Source organism: Mytilus trossulus, chromosome 1, assembly GCF_036588685.1.
Source record: "Mytilus trossulus isolate FHL-02 chromosome 1, PNRI_Mtr1.1.1.hap1, whole genome shotgun sequence".
NCBI lineage: Eukaryota > Metazoa > Mollusca > Bivalvia > Mytilida > Mytilidae > Mytilus > Mytilus trossulus.
This window is the reverse complement of record NC_086373.1, coordinates 85847076-85871101: the sequence shown is the minus strand read 5'-3', so window position 1 is coordinate 85871101 and position 24026 is coordinate 85847076. Positions and strand designations below refer to the sequence as shown.

At 34.7% G+C, this 24026-nt stretch overlaps 1 protein-coding gene across 1 annotated transcript; it reads right to left on the bottom strand.

Moving 5' to 3' along the window:
• Window positions 1–16119: 16119 nt before the first annotated feature.
• LOC134700609 (uncharacterized) lies at window positions 16120–16767 on the bottom strand. Its single transcript, XM_063561993.1, has one exon. It carries the CDS (start codon window positions 16765–16767, stop codon window positions 16120–16122), a length of 648 nt encoding a protein of 215 aa, XP_063418063.1.
• Between the last annotated feature and the right edge of the window lie 7259 nt (window positions 16768–24026).

Sequence of the window (24026 nt, the reverse complement as noted above, 5' to 3'; positions counted from 1 at the left end):
ATGGGAAGATACCTGCATACTTCTATGAGTTAGTTCAGCCATATCTTCCTAGACAAACCCGCATACTTTAAAGAATGAAAATGATACTTGTCACCCACCTCTTGCTAGAACTAGGTCCCAGGTTAGGGGGAGGGTTGGGATCCCGCTAACATGTTTAACCCCGCCACATTATGTATGTATGTGCCTGTCCCAAGTCCACTGGGGTAAAGCTGATGACCGTAACTGCATTCACGGTCATCCCAAGATGTCGGACGAAAAATTAGGTCAGTATTTGTATTGTCTGTTAAGGTGTTTCTACATCCTTTTCTTTACAAAGCATACATTGGTACGATGTAAATATATAAAAGATTCACACGGAAGTCACAAATCTCTACCGAGGAACGTGTATAGAACGGGAAATAGGATTTGAAAAATTCGCTAAGATGACCGTAAATCATCTTTAAAATATTTTCAAGATGACCGTAACATATAATAAGGATGACCGTGATTGGTAAAATGATGACCGTAATTTCGAAAGGATGACCGTAATTTATAAAGGATGACCGTAACTTTCATAGTATAACCGTCATTTCTAAGAAATGTCCGTATTTGTATTACCTTTTTTGTATCAAATAATTAATGATATTAATAGTGTTGGTGTAAGACGTTTTTGCCAAAAAGACAATGGATGTACAGCCATTTATATTATATCGTTTCAACTACCATTGCAGATGTGTTGTTTTTTTTTATTTATTTCAGATACGTACATGTGTTATCAATTTTCCACTTGCAAGTTCACCTCATCTTATGTAGACAGCATTTCAATACACACTATAGACAATCATGTTGGTCCACAAACATTTAGTTTTAGGAAGAAATGAAAACACTGTTCATACTGCATATCGGTCCGTACATTTCAGTGTTGAAGTCACAAAACTTAAAAGGATGTTAGTAAAAGGTTATAAGCTAAATATAAAAGAAGAACATGTTTTTAAAATACTCCGACCAAACTAGTGAAGGTGAGCTCCAGCAAAATAGATCCTAAAATAGTCTTGTATAAATAGCGAATTTTAAAGGGGAGCCTTGTAAATTGTATAAACAGAAAACAGATTTTTTTATATATATATCAAGACAAATCAAGATTTTATTCTGCTCCTCTGAAACCATACACATGGGCTCAATTACCGGATATTCATAATGTTTAAGGTTCATCTAAGGGAATTGGAAAATATGGCCGTTGTTACACACACATATCTATTAAGAGAACAGACAAACTGATGCATCTAGGGAAGTATTAAGGATTATGTACCATTGTGTTGCTTCAATGCTAAACATATGGAAATGTTATAGAAAATCCACAGCCTTTATCCTTGTTCTATCATATTTGGCAATTTGATGACCGATTTATATAGGATTATTGCATGCAGTGCTAGCATTGATTTCCTTAAAACAAGTTTATTAAGGTTCATGTGGACCCTATGGCTAAAATGACCGTATTTTCACCTCAAAATTTTCTCTGAGTACAGGCAAACCTGTACCTCTGGAAATGTTTTAAGGCATAGCATGCCCTAGATAAATAAAATTCAAATGCATTGTATGATTTAGAAAATTCATAACTTAATTGGATTTTGCCGTACACTTTTTTCGGCTCTGCAGAAGATGATAAAATTAACAAACAGTTGAGTTTACCTTGATATGGTCCTCTCAGGTACACAGTTTAAATAACCAATTATTGTCAGGTATCTATTGTCCATCTAATGTCCATGTCAATTAAAAATGCTGACTTTAATTTTTACCTGTGGGGAAGTTCTCAAACCTGTTTTCCAACTTAGTTTATTTTTGGCACCTTCTGGAGGAATGAAAAAAAGTGCACGGCAAATTCCTGGTAAGTTTTTATTTTTCTAAAACATAAAACATACTTAAAATTCATTTATCTAGGGCATGCTATGCCTGAATTTTTTTACAGATGCGCAGGTTTGTCTGTACTTAGAGTAAATTTTGAGGTGAAAATACGGCCATTTTAGCCATAGGGTCCACATGAACTTTAATGTAGTTATTGGTTAGAACAAATAAAAATATGGACCAAATCAAGTACACATTTTAGGGTGTGCTCGACTCTAGTTACTCTGCACGAGGTATTTTGAAATTTACAGGTTGGTTAGAACTTTTTGTAAAAAATAAACACTAGCACATCATAGAAAAGCAAGTGAGTAATCTATGTTTCAAGTTTTATAACAAAAATCTCTTAATTACTTTATTAAAGGCTGTGGATTTTCTATAAAAATCTTGGTTTATTTGCCACAAAGTACTCTTTTTTATTAAATGCTAGGCAACAGTAAATAATAATGCTTTGCATCAAGTTTTCCCCTATAGTATATGTTTAAAATGGACTGTATCTATTATTCATTATATCTGTAGTTTTGATACAATTGATGTTTAAAAAATTCGTACAAAAATGGCTGCAGAAGGGTACATTAACCTTAAAGCATGGCAGGACCTTTAGATATGTAAAAGTTATATAAAGTCCATGTTGGAGAAAAAAAACTAACTTACCTGGTTTTTGAGTTGCATTTGTTTTTAAATATGCAGAAGATAGCAAAATAAACAGACATACGAGTTTCATTTGATACGGTCCACTCAGTTACACAGTTAAATTCACGTCTTAACTACACTACAATAATAACAAACACAAAGCAATGCATTTAGCCGTGCAGACTAACAGAGCCGGCGTTTAATGTATATTTTATATTATAAATCATGACATATATGAAATACAAATACATTCGAATGAGGTACACAGAAAGAATAAACATCTGAAACAAGTTTACTCTGTATCAATAAGAGCCCATATCTCTATACGTATGCATGTATGTATGTATGTATGTATATATATCCGTCTTTAACGTAACCTCGCCGCCCAGGAAAAACCATCAAAAAACTTTATTAAAGAAAATTGATTTGGAAACCTGTGTTCGGAGCAAGTGCAAGGCACGCCTCGGGACATTGATGCCAAACTCCATCAAGAAAAAACAGCAAAATAATATACAATATCAAATATTATGAAACATTGAAGTTTAGTGTTGAACGTCTGCGGCTAGAATGATTTTCAAACCCAAGAACATTTAAAACCCGCTTTCACCTCATTAACATAAGAATACTTATTGACACAATCCAAATGATTGGTCCACGTATCCACGTGTACAACTACACATAACAAAACCCGCCAAAAAATATATACCGTTCTTATAAAACGTTCCTTTTAGACAACATTTTCCCGCTATACTCCGAAACGCGGGAAAATACATGTCTTAACTACACTACAATAATAACAAACACAAAGCAATGCATTTAGCCGTGCAGACTAGAAACACAAAGAAAGGGCGGAAAAGCGTAAATGATATACAATAAAATGAAAATGCTAAAGACCTAGCTTCTTAGTAACTTCTAAACGATGTGCAAGTGAGTCTGCCACGTACCCGTCTTTGGCAGTATCAGATTTCCATCGACCGTGCCGTTTCCAGCAGCGTTCGTTTACATCAGCGTTAGCTGCGACAGTGGCTCCACCCGCCCTTAAAGAATGTAAACCTATGTTTATATCACCACAAACTTCTTTGAGTCTAGCTACTATACACTCTCTAGCTCTGGTATAACTCAGTTTTTTGTTCTTGTAAATTAGCGAACACCGTTTGCCTGATCTAAAAATAGGTTTAAATAAATACTGCTCAGAACTGGACTCAATTTTACAAATACTGAAATATTTGGACAATAAACTATAAGGACAAGCAGCAGACTCACCATTTGAAATAACTAATTTCTCCCCTAATCTATACTGATCAGTTTTGCTTTTGTCAATATCAATCTCTAAATAATTAGTTTTGAAATGAACATCTTTACATCGAAGAGAACTAAGCTCGTTGTATCTCAGAAAACCAGAGAAACTAAGAACAATCATACATAAATCCCTTAAAATAGCTATATCATCACTGTCTTTATATTTTATACAAAGTTCAATAATAGATTCAGAATCAATATGTTCCTTTTTAACTTTCGGTTTATGTGGTTGACGTTTAGAAGACTCCAGTAAATTGGTCACAAATGCATTTTCTGTGGGATCTGAAAAACCTTGAACTGTATGTGCCCATTTTATACCGTAAAAAGCTGACTGAACTACACTATAAGATGAACCTGTGTCTATCAGTTTGGTTAAATATAGGGCTACATGTATAGGCTTTGCTGGTAAAGATAGTCCCCCTTGTTTCAATATAAATCTCTCCCACCGTTTATAAGCATAAAAATATTTATTGTTAGTATTGTCACTTCTGGACTGCAGTAAATACGATGACATCTTATGTCCCAATTCGTCAAAGTCAGCCGAAAGAATCCCTCCATCTTGTATTTGCTCCAACACCCTGCTTTTCAGACCGATACCTGTAGGAAAGAATGAAATAAATTAAAACCTTATTTTCATAGCTAACATCCTGAAATCTGTGGATTTTCCGAACATACCATTTCTACCTCGGCCTTTTTTGATAACTGTTGATGGTAATATTTTACTATCTTTAATGAACGATTCGAATTTTACAACATTACCATTGACTTTGTGTAAAAGTGGCCAATATGGTGCTGAAACCCATAAAGGAACAAATAACGTGCTATCTGCTTTATCTTGTATAATCTTGTGTATACATCGGGATATGTCTGAAGGTGGTGGCACAATCCAGTTATTTTCTTTACCCCAATGTCTATTAAAAGCATCAATACCTAGTGTACCTGGACACCAGTGTTTAGAATTGAATATGCTACATTTTGCATTGTAATCAGTGGCAAACCTATCTACGGTATGTGGACCCCAATTCTGATTAAAATATTCAAATGTAATATCGTCTATCTCCCAATCATCGCAATCGATAGTCTTGCTAATTTTATCTGCTTTAACGTTCTCTTGTCTAGGTACCCACTCTGGTACGATCTTAATGCAGTTTAATTTACATACATTAGCTATGTTAATTGTAATATTTTGTAAATCAGATTTCTTGCTGCCCTTTTTTATTATGTTTACTACGTTTTGATTATCTGTGTGCCACTTAACTGTTTGACCTTTTAATGACATAGATATAGACTGCAGTACTCTATAAACTGCCTCAAGCTCTCTCCAAGTAGAACTTTTCAATTTTTCTCCATCGTTCCAACTACCCATAATCTCTTCGTCTATGGCTTTTACCAAATAGCCACCGTAACCTATGCCCGAGGCATCTGTGTATACTACACTCGAGTATTGCTCAACAATATGCAATTCTCTACCATTTATTTTCTCTATATTTTCCTTCCAGAAAATTATCTCATCAAGAGATCTACCGTTCAAAAGAACATGAGCATTCCAGCTTGCTTTATACAAAATGCATTCATACATACTTCGTGTACGTAGTCTAACTACAGGACCAACTGCCCCTTGCATAGATATGATCTGACCAATTATAGAAGCAAGAAACCTTGCAGAAACGTGTATTTCTCCTTTACCTATTTTGTGTATAACTCTATTTAAAGTATCTAACAATTTAGAAAGTCGCCTTTCCGTGACTGAAACCATGCCTTTGTCAAATTGCCATACCAAACCCAACCATACCACATTTTGGCTAGGTGTCCAATTGCATTTATCTTCTGCTATCAAAAACCCAGAAGCTTTCAGTACTTTCTGAACAACTATGCTAGTTTCATGAGCCTGACTTATCTCGTCAGCCCCGCCTAAGCCATCGTCTAAATACATGATAATCTTCAAACCTGAATTTCGTAAATGTTTAACAATACACCTTACAACTTTGGTGAAAATATAACCAGCAGTCGATATACCAAATGGTAAAACATTAAAGACATAATATTTTGTTTCATGATTTTTGACCCAAGCAAAACCTAAATATGTCTTGTGTGACTCAAATATCTCTATATGATGGTAAGCCGATCTCAAATCGTAAGTAAAACAGTAATCTCCCTTCTTAAACATTTGACTGGCTACGCTAGCATCTTCATATTTAAATCTGAATTTATGAAGATGTGGGTTAATGTGTCTACAATCTAAAACTAACCTTAATTTGTTTTTATTGTTAGCTACCGTCAACGGATTGACCACTTTAGGTTTACATGGAAATTCTTTTATGCATCCTAATTCTATCAACTTTAAAATCTCATTTTCTACAAAATCTGAATTCTCTAAAGACGATTTGTTGTTATTCAAAAATACCTCACTTGGCTCTGTGTGAAAAGGTATTTTATATCCATGTTCTATGATATCAATAACTGTCTCGTTAGCGCAAATAACATTACGCCAATAATCAATTGAACTTCTTAATTTACCTACGGGTGAATTACATGAAACTATAGCATTTTCTTTACCAAAATTAACAGATAAATCATTACTAAATAATCTAGTACTTATCTTATCAGACTTTTCTTTCTGAGTTTGCCAACCCTGTTTATAATGGTCTGACCTCCAATGTCCTGACATACCACACTCATAACATTTTCCGGGTCGATGCACCACAGGAATGTTAACTGTACTCTGTTGATTAACTGAGCTGAATCGAGTAGACTGTGGGGCACTGTAAGGAGTTGTACGTGTCTTAAACTTTTTGTCGCTTTTCATTTTCCTCGACGCTTTGTTTTCTGCTCGTATTATACGTTTTTCGTCTTCGGAGTCATCTGCAAGGTTGTGCGTTTCATACTCTGTAACTGTTCTCCATCCGTTCTCGGACTGATCCGCGAGCTTAATCAATTTTTGTCGATGATTAAGAATGTCCAAACCTTCACAAATGTTCCTCATCGCGCCCTCTGTACTTTCGTTGTTGTCCTGCGATTCTGTAAGAATACTTCTGGCCTCTTTCATCTTGTTGGCGATTTTTGTGTTGACCTTGAACTGCTCCTCGTTTCCCTTTCGCTTGAAAACGTAATTCTCAGTGTTCATCTGCTGGATTTTAGACATTTGAGTTTCTGATAACTGCCTCTGCGTTTCGTGGACGGATCTCTGAAACGTGTCTAAACGACTAGACATTAATCTGTCGATGCTCTGCAGTATCTCGTTCTGGTTCTGACTCATAGCGTCTTTAATTTTTCGGTCGATGAGCATGTTTATTTCTGCCGGCTCCGACATGTTTAGTGTTGAACGTCTGCGGCTAGAATGATTTTCAAACCCAAGAACATTTAAAACCCGCTTTCACCTCATTAACATAAGAATACTTATTGACACAATCCAAATGATTGGTCCACGTATCCACGTGTACAACTACACATAACAAAACCCGCCAAAAAATATATACCGTTCTTATAAAACGTTCCTTTTAGACAACATTTTCCCGCTATACTCCGAAACGCGGGAAAATACATATATTGTTTGCAGGTGTCTATTCTATAGTATCCATTTAAATCAAAACTACTCACAACATCGATTACTATCATTTTCATATAAACTCAAAATACGCCAAATAGTTAAAAAGAACTAACCGAGCCCCTATTGCGACAAATTCAACAAAAAACAATGCATACAAATATGGATATTTCTTTCAATTGACGGTAATCCTTTTAAATTTAGTCATTCTTTATAAATTACGGTCATCCTTAACAACTTACGGTCATCTTTTAACCAATTACGGTCAGCCTTGTTATGAATCGCTAATCCTGTTACGGTCATCTCGATTACGATTTACGGTCATCCTAGCGAATTTTTCAAATCCAAATTCTCGTTTTATACACGTTCCTCGGTAGAGATTTGTGACTTCCGTGTGAATCTTTTATAAATTTACATCGTATCAAAGTATGCTTTGTAAAGAAAATGATTTAGAAACACCTTAACAGACAATAAAAATACTGACCTAATTTTTCATCCGACATCTTGGGATGACCGTGAATGCAGTTACGGTCATCAGCTTTACCCCAGTGAAGTCAGGAGCCTGTAATTCAGTGGTTGTCGTTTGTTTATGTGTTACATATTTGTTTTTCGTTAATTTTTTTACTTAAATAAGGCCGTTAGTTTTCTCGTTTGAACTGTTTTACATTGTCTTATCGGGGCCTTTTATAGCTGACTATGCGGTATAGGCTTTGCTCATTGTTGAAGGCCGTACGGTGACCTATAGTTGTTAATGTTTGTGTCATTTTGGTCTTTTGTGGATAGTTGTCTTATTGGCAATCATACCACATCTTCTTTTTTATAGCTCTTCTTTTAATAGTTTCATTCCTTCCACTATGATACTTTAGAATAGTCTTCCTTTGAGTTTACAAAAATCCCCAAGTTTTGGTTATATTTAGAAGTGGACTAGGCAAAGTTTTACTAGTATAAAACTGATTATATATTTCAAACTTTCAACTATGGGATAAGGAAACTTGATATAAGTCATTGTCAATTCAGAGATAATGCTTGCAACCTACAACCTCATTTGTGTAATTAGTTCTTATCTGAGAACACTTTTCGTGCAAACTGTAATCACCCTGTTGAGGATAACCAACATTTGTTTTTTATTAAGTTCAATGATGTAAGACAGATCCCTATTGATTCCATTTACTCCATTACTTATAATGTTGACATACATATTGAATTATTACATTTTAGAAACAGTCTGTGACTGTATCTTACATTAATTTGTAGAATCCTTTACGGGTGCCACATGTGGAGCAGGATCTGCTTACCCTTCCGGAGCACCTGAGATCACCCCTAGTTTTTGGTGGGGTTCGTTTTGTTAATTCTTTGGTTTTCTATGTTGTGTCATGTGCACTATTGTTTGTCTGTTTGTCTTTTTCATTTTTAGCCATGGCGTTGTCAGTTTGTTTTAGATTTATGAGTTTGACTGTCCCTTTGGTATCTTTCGTCCCTCTTTTACTATAGATACTTTACCTGATCTGTAAAAATAACATCTTCATACCTTATAGATCATGTAATGTAGTACGACGCTTGATTAAAACTGACATGGAAAGGTAACACCCGGCCACCAAAAGCTTCATTTTGAAGCCTAGGTGGTCGTGTGGTCTAGCGCACCGGTTACACTGCAGGCGATTTTGTGTCACGATATCAGAATGCGCTTTCATTGCTGTTCTTTATAAAAAAAAAAAAAACCCATCATAGTCACTGTGGGCCTTCAATGTACCACCAACCTCACTTTTAGATCAAAATAACCACTAGCAATGTTCTCAAATTTGTGTATTGAAAATGTGAACTTAAAAAGATACTTGCGCTCCTATTAAGTATAATTTGACATTATATATTGCAGATAAAGATGGAAATTGGGAAGATGAATCAGGTAATATTTGTTTTTACTAAAATGCTGTTCAAAATTAAAACGGTCTTTTTGGTGCCTTTAAAATTTATGAAATAACATTTCGTCGAAAATGTGAAAAAAATATCATGTTTTGGATGAAAATCTCTGATCATTACTTCTGGTGATATAAAGCACAAATCTGATTTAGAGATTTATAAAGGTCCAGAACTACTTGCTAGTTCCAAGTTTATAATAGGGAGGGAAAATTAAGAAGAACATTTACGAGTGTAATCAGTTATTGAATATGCTGCACAAAAACACAACTTGTACCAGCAAGATCAGGTATAAAGTTTGTTAAAGTGCTTGTCCAAACATAAAACAATGTCCAGTGTCAACTGCTACATGTATGCCCAATCTTTATTAACAGAAGTTAACATGTATTTATCGTGGAAATTATTGGGATACTTTCTATACATACGTACAGGGTGCCGAATATTTTAAGGTGATATTAATAAAGTATACAAATATCACTGCTAGTTCACGGATGTACTGTACTTCTATGTATAGCATAAATAGAGGCTACCTCTAAAATATTTTTTTTGAATCTTGTATATTGTATTTATTGTATGTTTGTGATAATATGCTTCTAGATTGTACAAGAGTAAGTATCAGAAACTACAATGACGTAAACAAAGTGAAGTACAATAGTAATTAACGAGTCATTCTGATTAATGAAATACATGTGCATACATAACAAAAAGGGAAAGTTATGATTGATTTGTAAGAAACATGTGACACTGTTATCTAACATTTAAGTTATTTGCAATTAAAAAGTGTCTTCATTTATAGTTACCGTAAATAAACTTGTCTTTACAATTATGTAAATCTGCCCACTGATTATGTTTAACAACTTTACTCTAGGATGTCAAAAGTAGATCATTTGCAAAACATAGTGATCCAAGGGTTGAGTCTATTAGTTGTGATGGCATGGAGTCTTCATGACAGAAGAAGTTATCCAGTTCATTAATAAAAAATATAAAAAAAAGAGGGAGACTAATGGAAAAAGTATTGTCCCATTTCAAGGAAGTTTCAAATTTTGAATACTGGTTCTTTATAACATTAACTTTTTTAGGCCCACTCCAATTTTTGCTAATTGATATAGTAAAATTAATCTCTTCTCCTCACTGAATCAAATGCTTTTGAAGATCAATAAAACAAATATTCAATTAAATATTATTCTTATGTGAATACTTATTTATCAAACTCTTTAGTATACCTGTGCCTTTTCTTTCGGTGCATATTTTTAAACTTCAAAAATATTCTTTAGACATTTTATTAGAACTTAAGATAATGTTCATACTAATATTTACGTACAGGATTTTCTGGATGCTGTTAATCGAGGCAATTTGGAAGAAGTCATGCTATCTCTCGCTCAAGGTTCAGATATAAATTTTAGAGGCCAGGTAAGCTTTTTGATATATATATAAGTTTATATATAAAACGTCTGAATAATAGTCAATGATTTTCCCCACGAGGGCGCTGGATCGTTACAAATAACGATACATGTACACAATAAAATAAATTATATAAACGCCTAAAAAGTGTACATAACAACACCAATAACACAAAAAGGAACTATAAATGTAATTATTTATAAATATTTCGGATAACAGATATCCTTCATCAGTATATATGATTGTGATGTTGAATGAATCAATTATCAGTCTACTTAGATTAAGCTGTTACAATCTTGAAGTTTATACAATTAAAAAGGTCAAACCGAACATCAGGTAAGACGCTTGCACAGTTCTAAAAATGTGTTAAACACGACATAGGTTATATGACTATTTACATCAGAGAGTTCAAATACATGCTTTAAATTTAAAAAAAATAATGTGCGATATGAACTAGCACAACTCCAAAGCTTTAACGGTATCTATAATTATGATGTTACAAGAAAGATTGCGTCAGTAAGAATTCCAAATAAACAGCACTGAACGGTCTAAATTTGTCAATATTTCAGATTTGACAACGATAGTATAGTTACATTAGAGTCTGATATGTTTAAAACCAACGGCCGTTAAAATATAATAATAAATTTTGACTAAAGTAAACTAGTTGAACGTGGCTTGGTACTTATACATCCCTCAAAAAATTAAGCAATATAAATTGTTATATTCAACAGATTTATTTTAGAGATGAGTAAGGTAAAGAAATAGAAACAGAGACTGTAATAATAAGTAGTATAACCCAGATGTGAAGCACTGCATGATGTCGAACTACATCTTTTCATTTATCCCATTTGGTGCCAAAGTTGTTAATTTTCTTATCCAGAATCTTTCCCGAGTAAGTCTATCCTGCCTAGACCAAGCAGAGTTGTGGTCAATGATAGTAATGGTCAGTCGATTAAGATCTGCCTTAGTGTGGTCAGGGGATCTCAAATGTCGACTAAGAGGGAGGTCTGGCTTGCATTGGTAGTCGCTACGATGACCGTTCATTCGTTTGTGAAACGGCTGTTCTGACTCGCCAACATACTGTTTACCACATTTACACTGTAGGAGATACACAACATTTGTAGTCTTGCAATTAACATTGCAAAATATGGTGTATTCTGTACCAGTGGAGTGACTGTTAAAAGTCTGGGTAATCAGTATTTGTTTGCAAGTCAGACATCGTTTGTTTCCACAACCCTTACAAGAGCCCACTGACGAAGAGCCTGCTTGAGAGGATAACTCAGCTCTCACCAGCAAGTCTTTAAGGCTTTTGGGCCTACGGAAAGCCAGTACAGGTGGCTCGGGAAAGATCTTGAAACATGAAACATGAAAACTTAATTAAACGCCTATTTCTACATATACAATATGTATTCAATGGCGTTGTACATAAATGACATATAAAATACAAAAATACTAAACAAAAATACAATATGTATGTACAATACCAAAAATTGAAAATTTATACTGTGATACACAAGAAAAAAGTCAGAAAAGTTCAAAATAATTTTGGAAATACAATGTTTTCAACCGACATTTAAAAATATCCAAAGATTCAGAGTTTCTTACATTTGTACCTAGTTCATTCCACAATTTTGGCCCAATAGTACTAAAGCTTCTATCTGAAAAAGTTTTCTTTTTGTTATATGGGACTGCATAACAACCAATAGATGACTCTGACGACCTTAATGAACGTTTCGACACTTGAGGATTTAACAAATTGATCAAATATGACGGTGCATTACCTACATGACAGTTGTACATATATGTTAAGATTTTAAATGTAATTCTGGCTTTGATCGGAAGCCAGTGTAAGTCAAACAATGCCTGCTTGGCACTGTCATACTTAGAACGGTTTAACACAAGTTTGGCACACATATTCTGTATACGTTGCAATTTATATAAATCAGTTTGTGAAACTCCAAAAAGTATAACATTGCAATAATCTAAATGTGAAATAACCAAAGATAAGACCAAAGTTTCAGTTGCTTCTTTCGATAGATAGGATCTTATGCACTTTATTTTGTAGTAGTTCATCATTGCTGTCTTACATTTTTTAGTAATATGGTCTTTGAAGTTTAGAGTCTCATCCAGAAAAGCTCCTAAGTACCGTATACATGTTTTTGATTTTATAACATCTCCACAAATGATTATTTCTTTTGTCTGACATTTAGAGAGTTGTTGTCGACTGCCAAAGAGAATAAACTCTGTTTTCGCATTGTTCATTTTTAGTTTGTTACTGTTCATCCAGGTGTTTATAAGAACAGCGCAGTCCTGTAAGTCAAAAATTGCATCCATCTCATTCGTTAATGTTGGCACGAAACGTTTATTAGCAGTATGGTCGTCGGCAAATCCGTACACAGTAATAGATGGTGGAATAATGTCGAATAGGGTTCCGGCGTAGACTAAATAAAGCCAGGGACCTAAGCAACTTCCCTGTGGTACGCTACACTCAAGTTGTCGCTCTGATGATGTTGTAGAGCTGACATTTACACGACAGCTTCGAGGTCTCAAATAGGAATCGATCCATTTAAGTGCGGTTCCATTTACACCGTACTGATATTCGAGTACATTTATCAAAATACTATGATCTACAGTATCGAATGCTGCACTTAAATCAACGGCGATCATAGCGGTGACTTCTTGATGCTCCATCCCATCGAGTATGTCATAAACGAGTCGTAGAAGGGCCGATTCGCACGAATGGAATTGACGATACGTAGATTGGTTTGTAGGAAGGAGATCATGATCTTTCACGTGTTCATTCAGTCTATATAGCGCACATTTTTCAATTAATTTAGACAGGAAAGACAAGTTGCTTACTGGTCTATAATTTGAGTAAATTACTTCAAGACCAGCCTTTTTCAGCAGAGGCCTGACTACCGCTTGCTTCCATCTTAATGGGAAGACGCCTTGACTAAGAGACAAGTTAACTAACTTTGTGATAACAGGCAACAATTCACTAAGGAACGATTTAAGTACTTTCGTAGGCAAAATGTCAAGTTCACATGATTTACATTGCAATTTATTTATGATGGTCTTAACTTCGTCTTCTGATAGATTTTTAAAAGATGTAAATAACGGAACGTCTTTGAACAATGGTTTGTAATCGTCAAAGTCTCTCAGAGAATCACGAATTGTTTTTATTTTGTTCATGAAGAAGTCCGCAAATTTATCGGGAAGTTCATTTTCGTTTTCAACGGCTGGCATCGGATTTTCCGCCTTACTGCCTGTTAAGTCTTTTTCGAATTTGTATAGCTTTTTAGAATCACCTTTAAAAGAAAGTACTTTTTGACTTAGAATGGAATGTTTCTCGTTCCTAAGTTCATGGTGGTATTTGTTCATGGATGATTTATAAATTTCGTAATCACACGGTTTTCGGTGTTTACGCCAGAGTCTTTCCGATTTCCGCATGAGTCGTTTCATAGACATGATCGTTTCGTTAAACCAGGGCTTGGGTGCTCTACATATTTGTGTCTTTTCCTGCATTCGTGCATGAATATTAAGTAAAGATTCGATAGTGTTCTCAAATTCCCCAACAAAGGTTTCAACGTTATCGGATTCTAATGACAATTTTTGAAGATCTTCTGTGAAATTTTGTTTGTTCATATTTTTGAAGTTTCGAAATGAAATGGATTTGCTGACAATGTTTTCTTTTTGTACCCTCGTTGTCACTTTTACGGCGCAGTGGTCAGACAAAAACGGACCTGCTTCACACGAAATAAGATTGACTCCATTCGTGAATTCCGTGATAACCAAGTCTAGACTACGGCCGTGAATATGCGTTGGAAAGTCAACATGTTGTATTAATCCAAGTGCATCGAGAGAGTTATTAAATTCCGAAATCGCATTACTGTTATCCTCGATGTGCAAGTTGAAATCACCCATGATTATGAGATTTGAATACTTAGGGACTATATCTTCTAGAAACTGAAAGAATTCGTTCACAAATTGATTTGGTGTCGCTAAGGATGGTGGTCTGTAAAAACCAATGCAATTTATTGTTATAGATTTAAATACTAGTTGCCATATTCCATACTCAAAACACGATTTTGTGCCGGAAAACAGTTTACGCATTTTAATACTGCTTCGACATGATAGAGCAACGCCGCCACCGATTTTATTTTGCCTGTTTGATACGCTTATTTTGTTCCCATTTTGATTAAGATCTGATGTTTCAAATTGATATTGCTTTTCATCGGAATACCAGGTTTCTGTTAAAATTGCAAAGTCAACATTTTGCTCACGTAGCATTTGCCCGACGAGGACGTCTTTTTTGACTAGCGATCGGCAATTGACAGTCAAGCAGATAACATTTTCTGCGAAATTGCTTAGTGTATTGCATCGTTTGGGATATATCAAGTTAGGCGGATTAACACCGATTTGTTTTCTAGATATTCTATGAGTTTTCTTTTTCTTTTTGCCTGAGCGTGATCTTCTATAATTTAATATTTCCAAACCTTTTAATCTTTCTAATACGTCACGGTCTGGTTTAATCAACCGTCTAGGGACTGAGCGATAGTTCATCAGTTCACTTGTACTGTATGATCGTCGTACTGTACCTTGCGGGTTATCCATGATTACACGTACTGAGTAGGTATTCACTAGGTTGATATACAATCCTTTGTTAAAGTTTGATAGTCTAATGCAAACTATTGCAAATAAAATTCCAAAAATTAAGTTCGTATTCATGATTGATGCATAATTGTGAATATTCACAACAAAAGTCAAATATATCCAATCACTATGTATCACTTAATTTTCAATTTTATCGAGAGAGAACAATTAAGCAGCCGAACACTTGGCGCACAACTATATTTTGGATAGTTTAGGATGTTTTTCGATATCTTTCCAACTTTCGCGGATAAGGTGAGATAAGTTGTCAAATTTTGGATGGTAAGTCAACACAAAAGGCACCCTCCTGTTGACCTTTTTGACTTTATATTGTAGAAGTTCATCTCGGCTGATGTTGCTAGCACGAGAAAAACCTTTATCAATGTCTTTCCTTTTGTAGCCCCGATGTTTTAGGTGACCGCGAAGTTCTTGTAGTCGTTTTTTGGCAACATCGTTGGTGGAGCAAATTCTTTTTATACGTATGGCCTGGCTGTAGGGAATGCTCTTGGTGCAATGTTTAGGGTGACAACTTAAAGGAGACAGATATTGATGTTTGTCTGTGGGCTTGCAATACAAATCTGTAAATATGTTTCCATCCCTCAATTGCGTTGTAGTGTCAAGAAATGTGATCTTAGAGTCAGAGATTTCATATGTGAATTTTATTTAGGGATGGGCATCGTTGGCATGTTGAATAAACAAATTTAGTTCTTGTTCAGTATTATCCCACTTCATGTCAATATCGTCAATAAATCGGAACCAAGAGAGGGGTTGATAAAGAAAAGAATTTAGAATTCTCTGTTCTAATTTCCCCATAAAAATATTGGCATAAGACGGGCCATCTTTGTTCCCATTGCTGTTCCATTAACTTGGAGAAAGTGTTCACCATTGAATGTGAAGTTATTGTATTTTAATACCAAAGTGAGGAGCTGGATGAGACATTCAGTTGGTGGATGTAAGGTGTTACGAGAGTTCCAGACTTCCCTACAGGCTTCAATACCATCGTCATGGGGGATGTTAGTATAGAGGGAGGTAACATCAAGCGAGACAAGGATCGTTTCAGGTGGGAGAGGGTTCAAAGATTCCATTTTTTTAATATAATGTGTTGTGTCTTGTATATATGATGGTAAATTTTCTACATGTGGTCTGAGATGAAAGTCAATAAATTCTGATATTTTCTCTGTAGGGTGGTCATTGGCGGAAACAATTGGTCTACCTGGATTATTGACTTTATGTATTTTGGGCAGAAGATAGAAACGCCCTGGATTTGATTTTTCAGGTTTTAGATATTTAAATGTGTTTTCATCGATATGACCCTCTTCACACATGTTTTTCAGGTTTGTGGTGATATCTTTGTTAAATTGAGGGGTGGGATCAGAGTCTAATTTCTTATAAAATCTCTCATCAGAGAGTTGACGTTCTGCCTCTTGAATGTAGTCACATCTGTCCATGACGACAACAGCGCTCCCTTTATTTGCTGGTTTTATTATAATGTCGTCTCTGTTTTTAAGTAACCGCACAGCTTCGTTTAATTGTTGAATGTTTGGGAAGTAGCAGTGGACAGATGTGTTACGTCGGATTTAATTTTGTCAATAATATGTTCTAAAGTAGCACATTTACTGGGTTTAGGAATCCATGAACTTTTTTTCCTGAATCTGGGAATATCGACATCTTCTTGGTTGTCATCTGAGTCGAGATCACTTGTGTCACTATCAGTGGAACTTTTTGTAGTGTCCTTAGAAAAATATTCCTTGATTCTGAGGGATCTTTATCTATATATATATATATATAACAATAACATCTGTAACAATAACATCTTCATGCCTTATATATCATGTACTGTAGTACGCCGCTAGATTAAAACTGACGTGGAAAGGTAACATATGGCCACCGAAAGCTCTTTTTTTGAGAGCCCAGATGGTCGTGTGGTCTAGCGGGACGGCTGCAGTGCAGGCGATTTGGTGTCACGATATCACAGTAGCATTGGTTCGAATCCCGGCGAGGGAAGAACCAAAAATTTGCGAAAGCAAATTTACAGATCTAACATTGTTGGGTTGATGTTTAGACGAGTTGTATATATATATATATATAGGCGTAAAAAATAAATTTCACATGTGCAGATGTATATATTCATTAAATAAAATAGTAAAATAAGTTAAAAAGTTAACAGTTCCATTCAATCGATTTCATCCTTCCATTGGGACTCTCCAGATATCAGTTATCCTGAAGAGTCCCAATGGAAGGATGAAATCGATTGAATGGAACTGTTAACTTTTTAACTTATTTTACTATTTCATTTAATGAATATATATATATATGTTACAGTAAATAGGTGAAATTAGGAATTACACGTAATGACTAAACATTTCAGTAAATACCTATAATTACTAGCCAATTTAGTAATTACATGTATTTACTAGTTGTTTCAGTGATTACTGGTATTCACTGACTTTCTTTGTCATTTTTACAGCTATTTACTAACTTGATATTTTTGTTTTAAAATTAAGATATAATCCAAGATACAAAATAAGAAAGTAAAAGGGTAGGTATTTAAGGGCAGACTTAATTAAGGATTAGTGAATATAAGGCACACCTTTAGTGGTTGTGAATTGAAACTGAAAAATGGTTGTTTTAAAAGTATTGAAACTCCCTAAATATCATTTGCAGCATGCAAGACAAGGATATCAATCCAAAATTGAGATATATATTTGTGAGAAGATTATAGGCAACTTTGTCAGCTCTTTTTGATAACCATTTGATAATGCCAAATTTGGATGAATAATTCTTAAAATCTCATAAATTCTTTATATTGCAATCTCCAATACTCTGCTTACTTCATTTGCTTTAATATTTTATATTAATCAATTTAATAAAAATCAATCATATTAAGTCCTTTTAACTTATTTTTAATTTACTTTACATTATGTTTGAAAATTACATTGCAATTGCTCTGCTCATTTTGGGCACCGTGATTAACAAATCAAATATTTGTTGTTTGTTGTTGATGTTGCATATAAACTTGCCCAATGACATAAGTCAAATTCCTTTACAAAATAGTAAAAACGTGAACAGAAGCTTGACTATAATTATGAGATTATTTTCAAGAAGTAACTTTTGTGAAAAGACTCGTATTTTACTTATAAATGGACTTATATGTCAGTTAACATTGCATTCACATTGTGGTTAAAGTTTTAAAAATTTTGATAACTTTCTCAGAATATTCTGGATTTCTACCAAACTTGGACAGAAGCTTGTTTATGGCCATAAGATAGTATCCAGAGGGTAAAGTTTGTAAAAAAAATCCCTTTTCGTATATTCCTTATAAATGGACTTAGTTTTTCCCCAGTTAACAATACATACACTCTGTGGTTAAAGTTTTTTTTAAACATTTATCAGATTTCATAAACCATCCTGGATTTAAACCAAGTTTGGACAGAAGCTTTTTACAGCACTAGTCAAAAGATTTGATATCCCCCCTCCATTTTTGTTGAGTTTTGTCGACTAACAGCTAAAGTAGGCGAGATACTCAGGGTTCCGCGAAACCCTTAAAATTTTTAATCTGAATACATAAGTAACCTATCTTCAGCTAGGGGTTGATTTGAAGGTCACATGAATACGTATTCAATGGGGTCCAATTATTCACTTGCAAGTGCAAAAATCATCAACCATGTTTCTCTGTTTATTTTAGTAAAATAGAACCAGATTGAATGCTAAAAGTGAATTATAATTTCACTATATAATTTTCATTAATGATTAAACAAACAAAAACATCATATTTAATTTATTTTATATCTCGTAGCTAATGCTTTTATAACAAAAAAGGTACATTTTAGGCTGATCACTTTTTAAGAGTACTTACTGATCTTCTATAGCTAGACTTACCATACATTTTGATCAGCTTACCACATTACAACATTGTTTTAACAAACAGTAAATAGGTGTAAAAATTCATTTTAAAACTAGTAATTACTTTTTATAACTGGGCCGTTTCAGGAATTACTTGTATTTACTAAGTACAACGGGGATTACATGTAATTCCTAATTTTAGAAATTACATGTAATTCCTTATTTCACCTATTAACTGTAACATATATATATATATAGGATATAATTACATTTATAGTTACCCTTTTTTTGTATTTGGAGTTGTTGTGTACACTTTTTTATGCGTTTATATATATACAACTCGTCTAAACATCAACCCAACAATGTTAGATCTCTCAATTTGCTTTCGCAAATTTTTTGTTCTTCCCTCGCCGGGATTCGAACCCATGCTACTGAGATATCGTGACACAAAATCGCCTGTACTGCAGCCGTCCCGCTAGACCACGGCGAGGAGGGAAGAACAAAAATTTGCGAAAGCAAATTTACAGATCTAACATTTTTGGGGTGATGTTTAGACGAGTTGAATATATATATATATATATATAAAACTATATTTTTGTAGAGCCCTGGTGGTCATGTGGTTTAGCGGGACGGCTGCAGTGCAGGCGATTTGGTGTCACGATATCACAGTAGCATGGGTTCGAATCCCGGCGAGGGAAGAACCAAAAATTTGCGAAAGCAAATTTACAGATCTAACATTGTTGGGTTGATGTTTAGACGAGTTGTATATACATTATGTACACAGCCATGTATCACCATCATTGATGGCGATCCGATGGATACATCTGTTGTAGGGTTGTCACTGACTCAGACGTACTTATGAATATAATTATTTTCTGTGACTGTATCTTACAATAATTTGAAGGATCCTTTACTATAGATAATTTAGCTGATCTGTAACCACAACATCTTCATGCCTTATATATCATGTACTGTAGTACGCCGCTAGATTAAAACTGACGTGGAAAGGTAACATATGGCCACCGAAAGCTCTTTTTTTTAGGGCCCAGGTGGTCGTGTGGTCTAGCGGGACGGCTGCAGTGCAGGCGATTTGGTGTCACGTTATCACAGTAGCATGGGTTCGAATCCCGGCGAGGGAAGAACCAAAAATTTGCGAAAGCAAATTTACAGATCTAACATTGTTGGGTTAATGTTTAGACGAGTTGTATATACATTATGTACACAGCCATGTATCACCATCATTGATGGCGATCCGATGGATACATCTGTTGTAGGGTTGTCACTGACTCAGAGGTACTTATGAATATAATTATTTTCTGTGACTGTATCTTACATTAATTTGAAGGATCCTTTACTATAGATAATTTAGCTGATCTGTAACCACAACATCTTCATGCCTTATATATCATGTACTGTAGTACGCCGCTAGATTAAAACTGACGTGGAAAGGTAACATATGGCCACCGAAAGTTCTTTTTTTTTGAGAGCCCAGGTGGTCGTGTGGTCTAGCGGGACGGCTGCAGAGCAGGCGATTTGGTGTCACGTTATCACAGCAGCATGGGTTCGAATCCCGGCGAGGGAAGAACCAAAAATTTGCGAAAGCAAATTTACAGATCTAACATTGTTGGGTTAATGTTTAGACGAGTTGTATATACATTATGTACACAGCCATGTATCACCATCATTGATGGCGATCCGATGGATACATCTGTTGTAGGGTTGTCACTGACTCAGAGGTACTTATGAATATAATTATTTTCTGTGACTGTATCTTACATTAATTTGAAGGATCCTTTACTATAGATAATTTAGCTGATCTGTAACCACAACATCTTCATGCCTTATATATCATGTACTGTAGTACGCCGCTAGATTAAAACTGACGTGGAAAGGTAACATATGGCCACCGAAAGTTCTTTTTTTTGAGAGCCCAGGTGGTCGTGTGGTCTAGCGGGACGGCTGCAGTGCAGGCGATTTGGTGTCACGATATCACAGCAGCATGGGTTCGAATCCCGGCGAGGGAAGAACCAAAAATTTGCGAAAGCAAATTTACAGATCTAACATTGTTGGGTTGATGTTTAGACGAGTTGTATATACATTATGTACACAGCCATGTATCACCATCATTGATGGCGATCCGATGGATACATCTGTTGTAGGGTTGTCACTGACTCAGACGTACTTATGAATATAATTATTTTCTGTGACTGTATCTTACATTAATTTGAAGGATCCTTTACTATAGATAATTTAGCTGATCTGTAACCACAACATCTTCATGCCTTATATATCATGTACTGTAGTACGCCGCTAGATTAAAACTGACGTGGAAAGGTAACATATGACCACCGAAAGCTCTTTTTTTGAGAGCCCAGGTGGTCGTGTGGTCTAGCGGGACGGCTGCAGTGCAGGCGATTTGGTGTCACGATATCACAGTAGCATGGGTTCGAATCCCGGCGAGGGAAGAACCAAAAATTTGTGAAAGCAAATTTACAGATCTAACATTGTTGGGTTGATGTTTAGACGAGTTGTATATACATTATGTACACAGCCATGTATCACCATCATTGATGGCGATCCGATTGATACATCTGTTGTAGGGTTGTCACTGACTCAGACGTACTTATGAATATAATTATTTTCTGTGACTGTATCTTACATTAATTTGAAGGATCCTTTACTATAGATAATTTAGCTGATCTGTAACCACAACATCTTCATGCCTTATATATCATGTACTGTAGTACGCCGCTAGATTAAAACTGACGTGGAAAGGTAACATATGGCCACCGAAAGCTCTTTTTTTGAGAGCCCAGGTGGTCGTGTGGTCTAGCGGGACGGCTGCAGTGCAGGCGATTTGGTGTCACGATATCACAGTAGCATGGGTTCGAATCCCGGCGAGGGAGGAACCAAAAATTTGCGAAAGCAAATTTACAGATCTAACATTGTTGGGTTGATGTTTAGACGAGTTGTATATACATTATGTACACAGCCATGTATAACCATCATTGATGGCGATCCGATGGATACATCTGTTGTAGGGTTGTCACTGACTCAGACGTACTTATGAATATAATTATTTTCTGTGACTGTATCTTACATTAATTTGAAGGATCCTTTACTATAGATAATTTAGCTGATCTGTAACCACAACATCTTCATGCCTTATATATCATGTACTGTAGTACGCCGCTAGATTAAAACTGACGTGGAAAGGTAACATATGGCCACCGGAAGCTCTTTTTTTGAGAGCCCAGGTGGTCGTGTGGTCTAGCGGGACGGCTGCAGTGCAGGCGATTTGGTGTCACGATATCACAGTAGCATGGGTTCGAATCCCGGCGAGGGAAGAACCAAAAATTTGCGAAAGCAAATTTACAGATCTAACATTGTTGGGTTGATGTTTAGACGAGTTGTATATATATATATATATATATATATATTTATTATTTCTATAAATACATTTTTTTTATGTAAAACCATACAACTACATTTATCATGTCGAAAAAATATTTCAAGTTTATAAAAACATAACCATCAATCAAACATATAAAAAACTATTTCTTCTACTTAAAATGTTAAAGCAGGTATTGGCAACCACATCAAAACAATCAGTATTTTAAAAAATATATACTAGTCAACAAAAGAAACGATACACGACTTTGAAATAAAATTTATCAAAAAGAATTAAATATAAAAAAAAAATGAGATACACTATTTTTTAAAAACTTTCATTTGCAATGTATTCACAATCAAAACTTGTCGGAAAGTATCTAAATTCAGTGTAAACGATCGTAGGGTGCAAATTAGTTTTGCGGAAAGTTGAATAAAAAATCGACACATAATTTTCTAAGCTCTAAATAAAATTTCAAATTTGTTAAAAAATATTCAATATGCTAATCACGTAATGTTCATGTTGTAAGTAATGGGTTGAAATATTGTTTTTTTTTCAAATTTTTGGGAAAAAAAGTGTATTGAAATCTCAAAAAATGCAAAAACATTTTTTTTTATTTTCGTCTCAAATCAATGCTTTTGATATGAAAACAACACACAGTAAATTTGGAACCTTTCGGATAAGTTTTAAGATTGTTACCGCTTTTTTAATATCACTTTACACATACTGTCTATGGTAAATCAGTTGATAATGTATACATTTTAACGATTTCTCATGGGGACAAACTTTGCTTAACAAATAAACGAAGAAATTGTATGATTTTTAAAAACAACTTGATGGCAAACACTGTCTTTACCTTTAAATGAGAGGTTGGCATCATTATTTGGAACTTCTTTTTTTTAAATTGTCGTTTTATGTAAATTTTGTAAAAAAACAAAAAATCGCGAAAAAAACGTCACGAAAGGAATTTTTTTTTTTTTTTTTTAACGGATTAATATTTCCATAATGATTAAGTATCACTACCTTCAATATTGGTCCATTGAATGGAAAACTTTATCTTTAATTTGAAAAAAAAGTCTTGTATCGTTTCTTTTGTTGACCAGTATATATAAACTTATCATCATCAGATAAAACATCAAAATCACCATTACTTCTTTTAATTTCATAAAATAAACTTTTACGTAAATCTGCATATAAAGGACAATCTAAAATAACATGTTTCTCATCTTCAATTTTATCATTGCACGAAAAGCAAACTCTTTCATTTACAGTTTTATTTTCATAGCGACTTGTTTCTGTTTGCAAGGGGGCAACGCCACACCTAAATTTAGCAAATGCACTTCTGTATCGTATTGAAATGTTCTTCCTCAAATACATCTCTGTTTCAAAAACATCTTTAAACAATTTATAAGTACGTAATTTTTTCCCAACATTTTGTGAGAATATTCTATTATGAAAATTTACCTTATAATT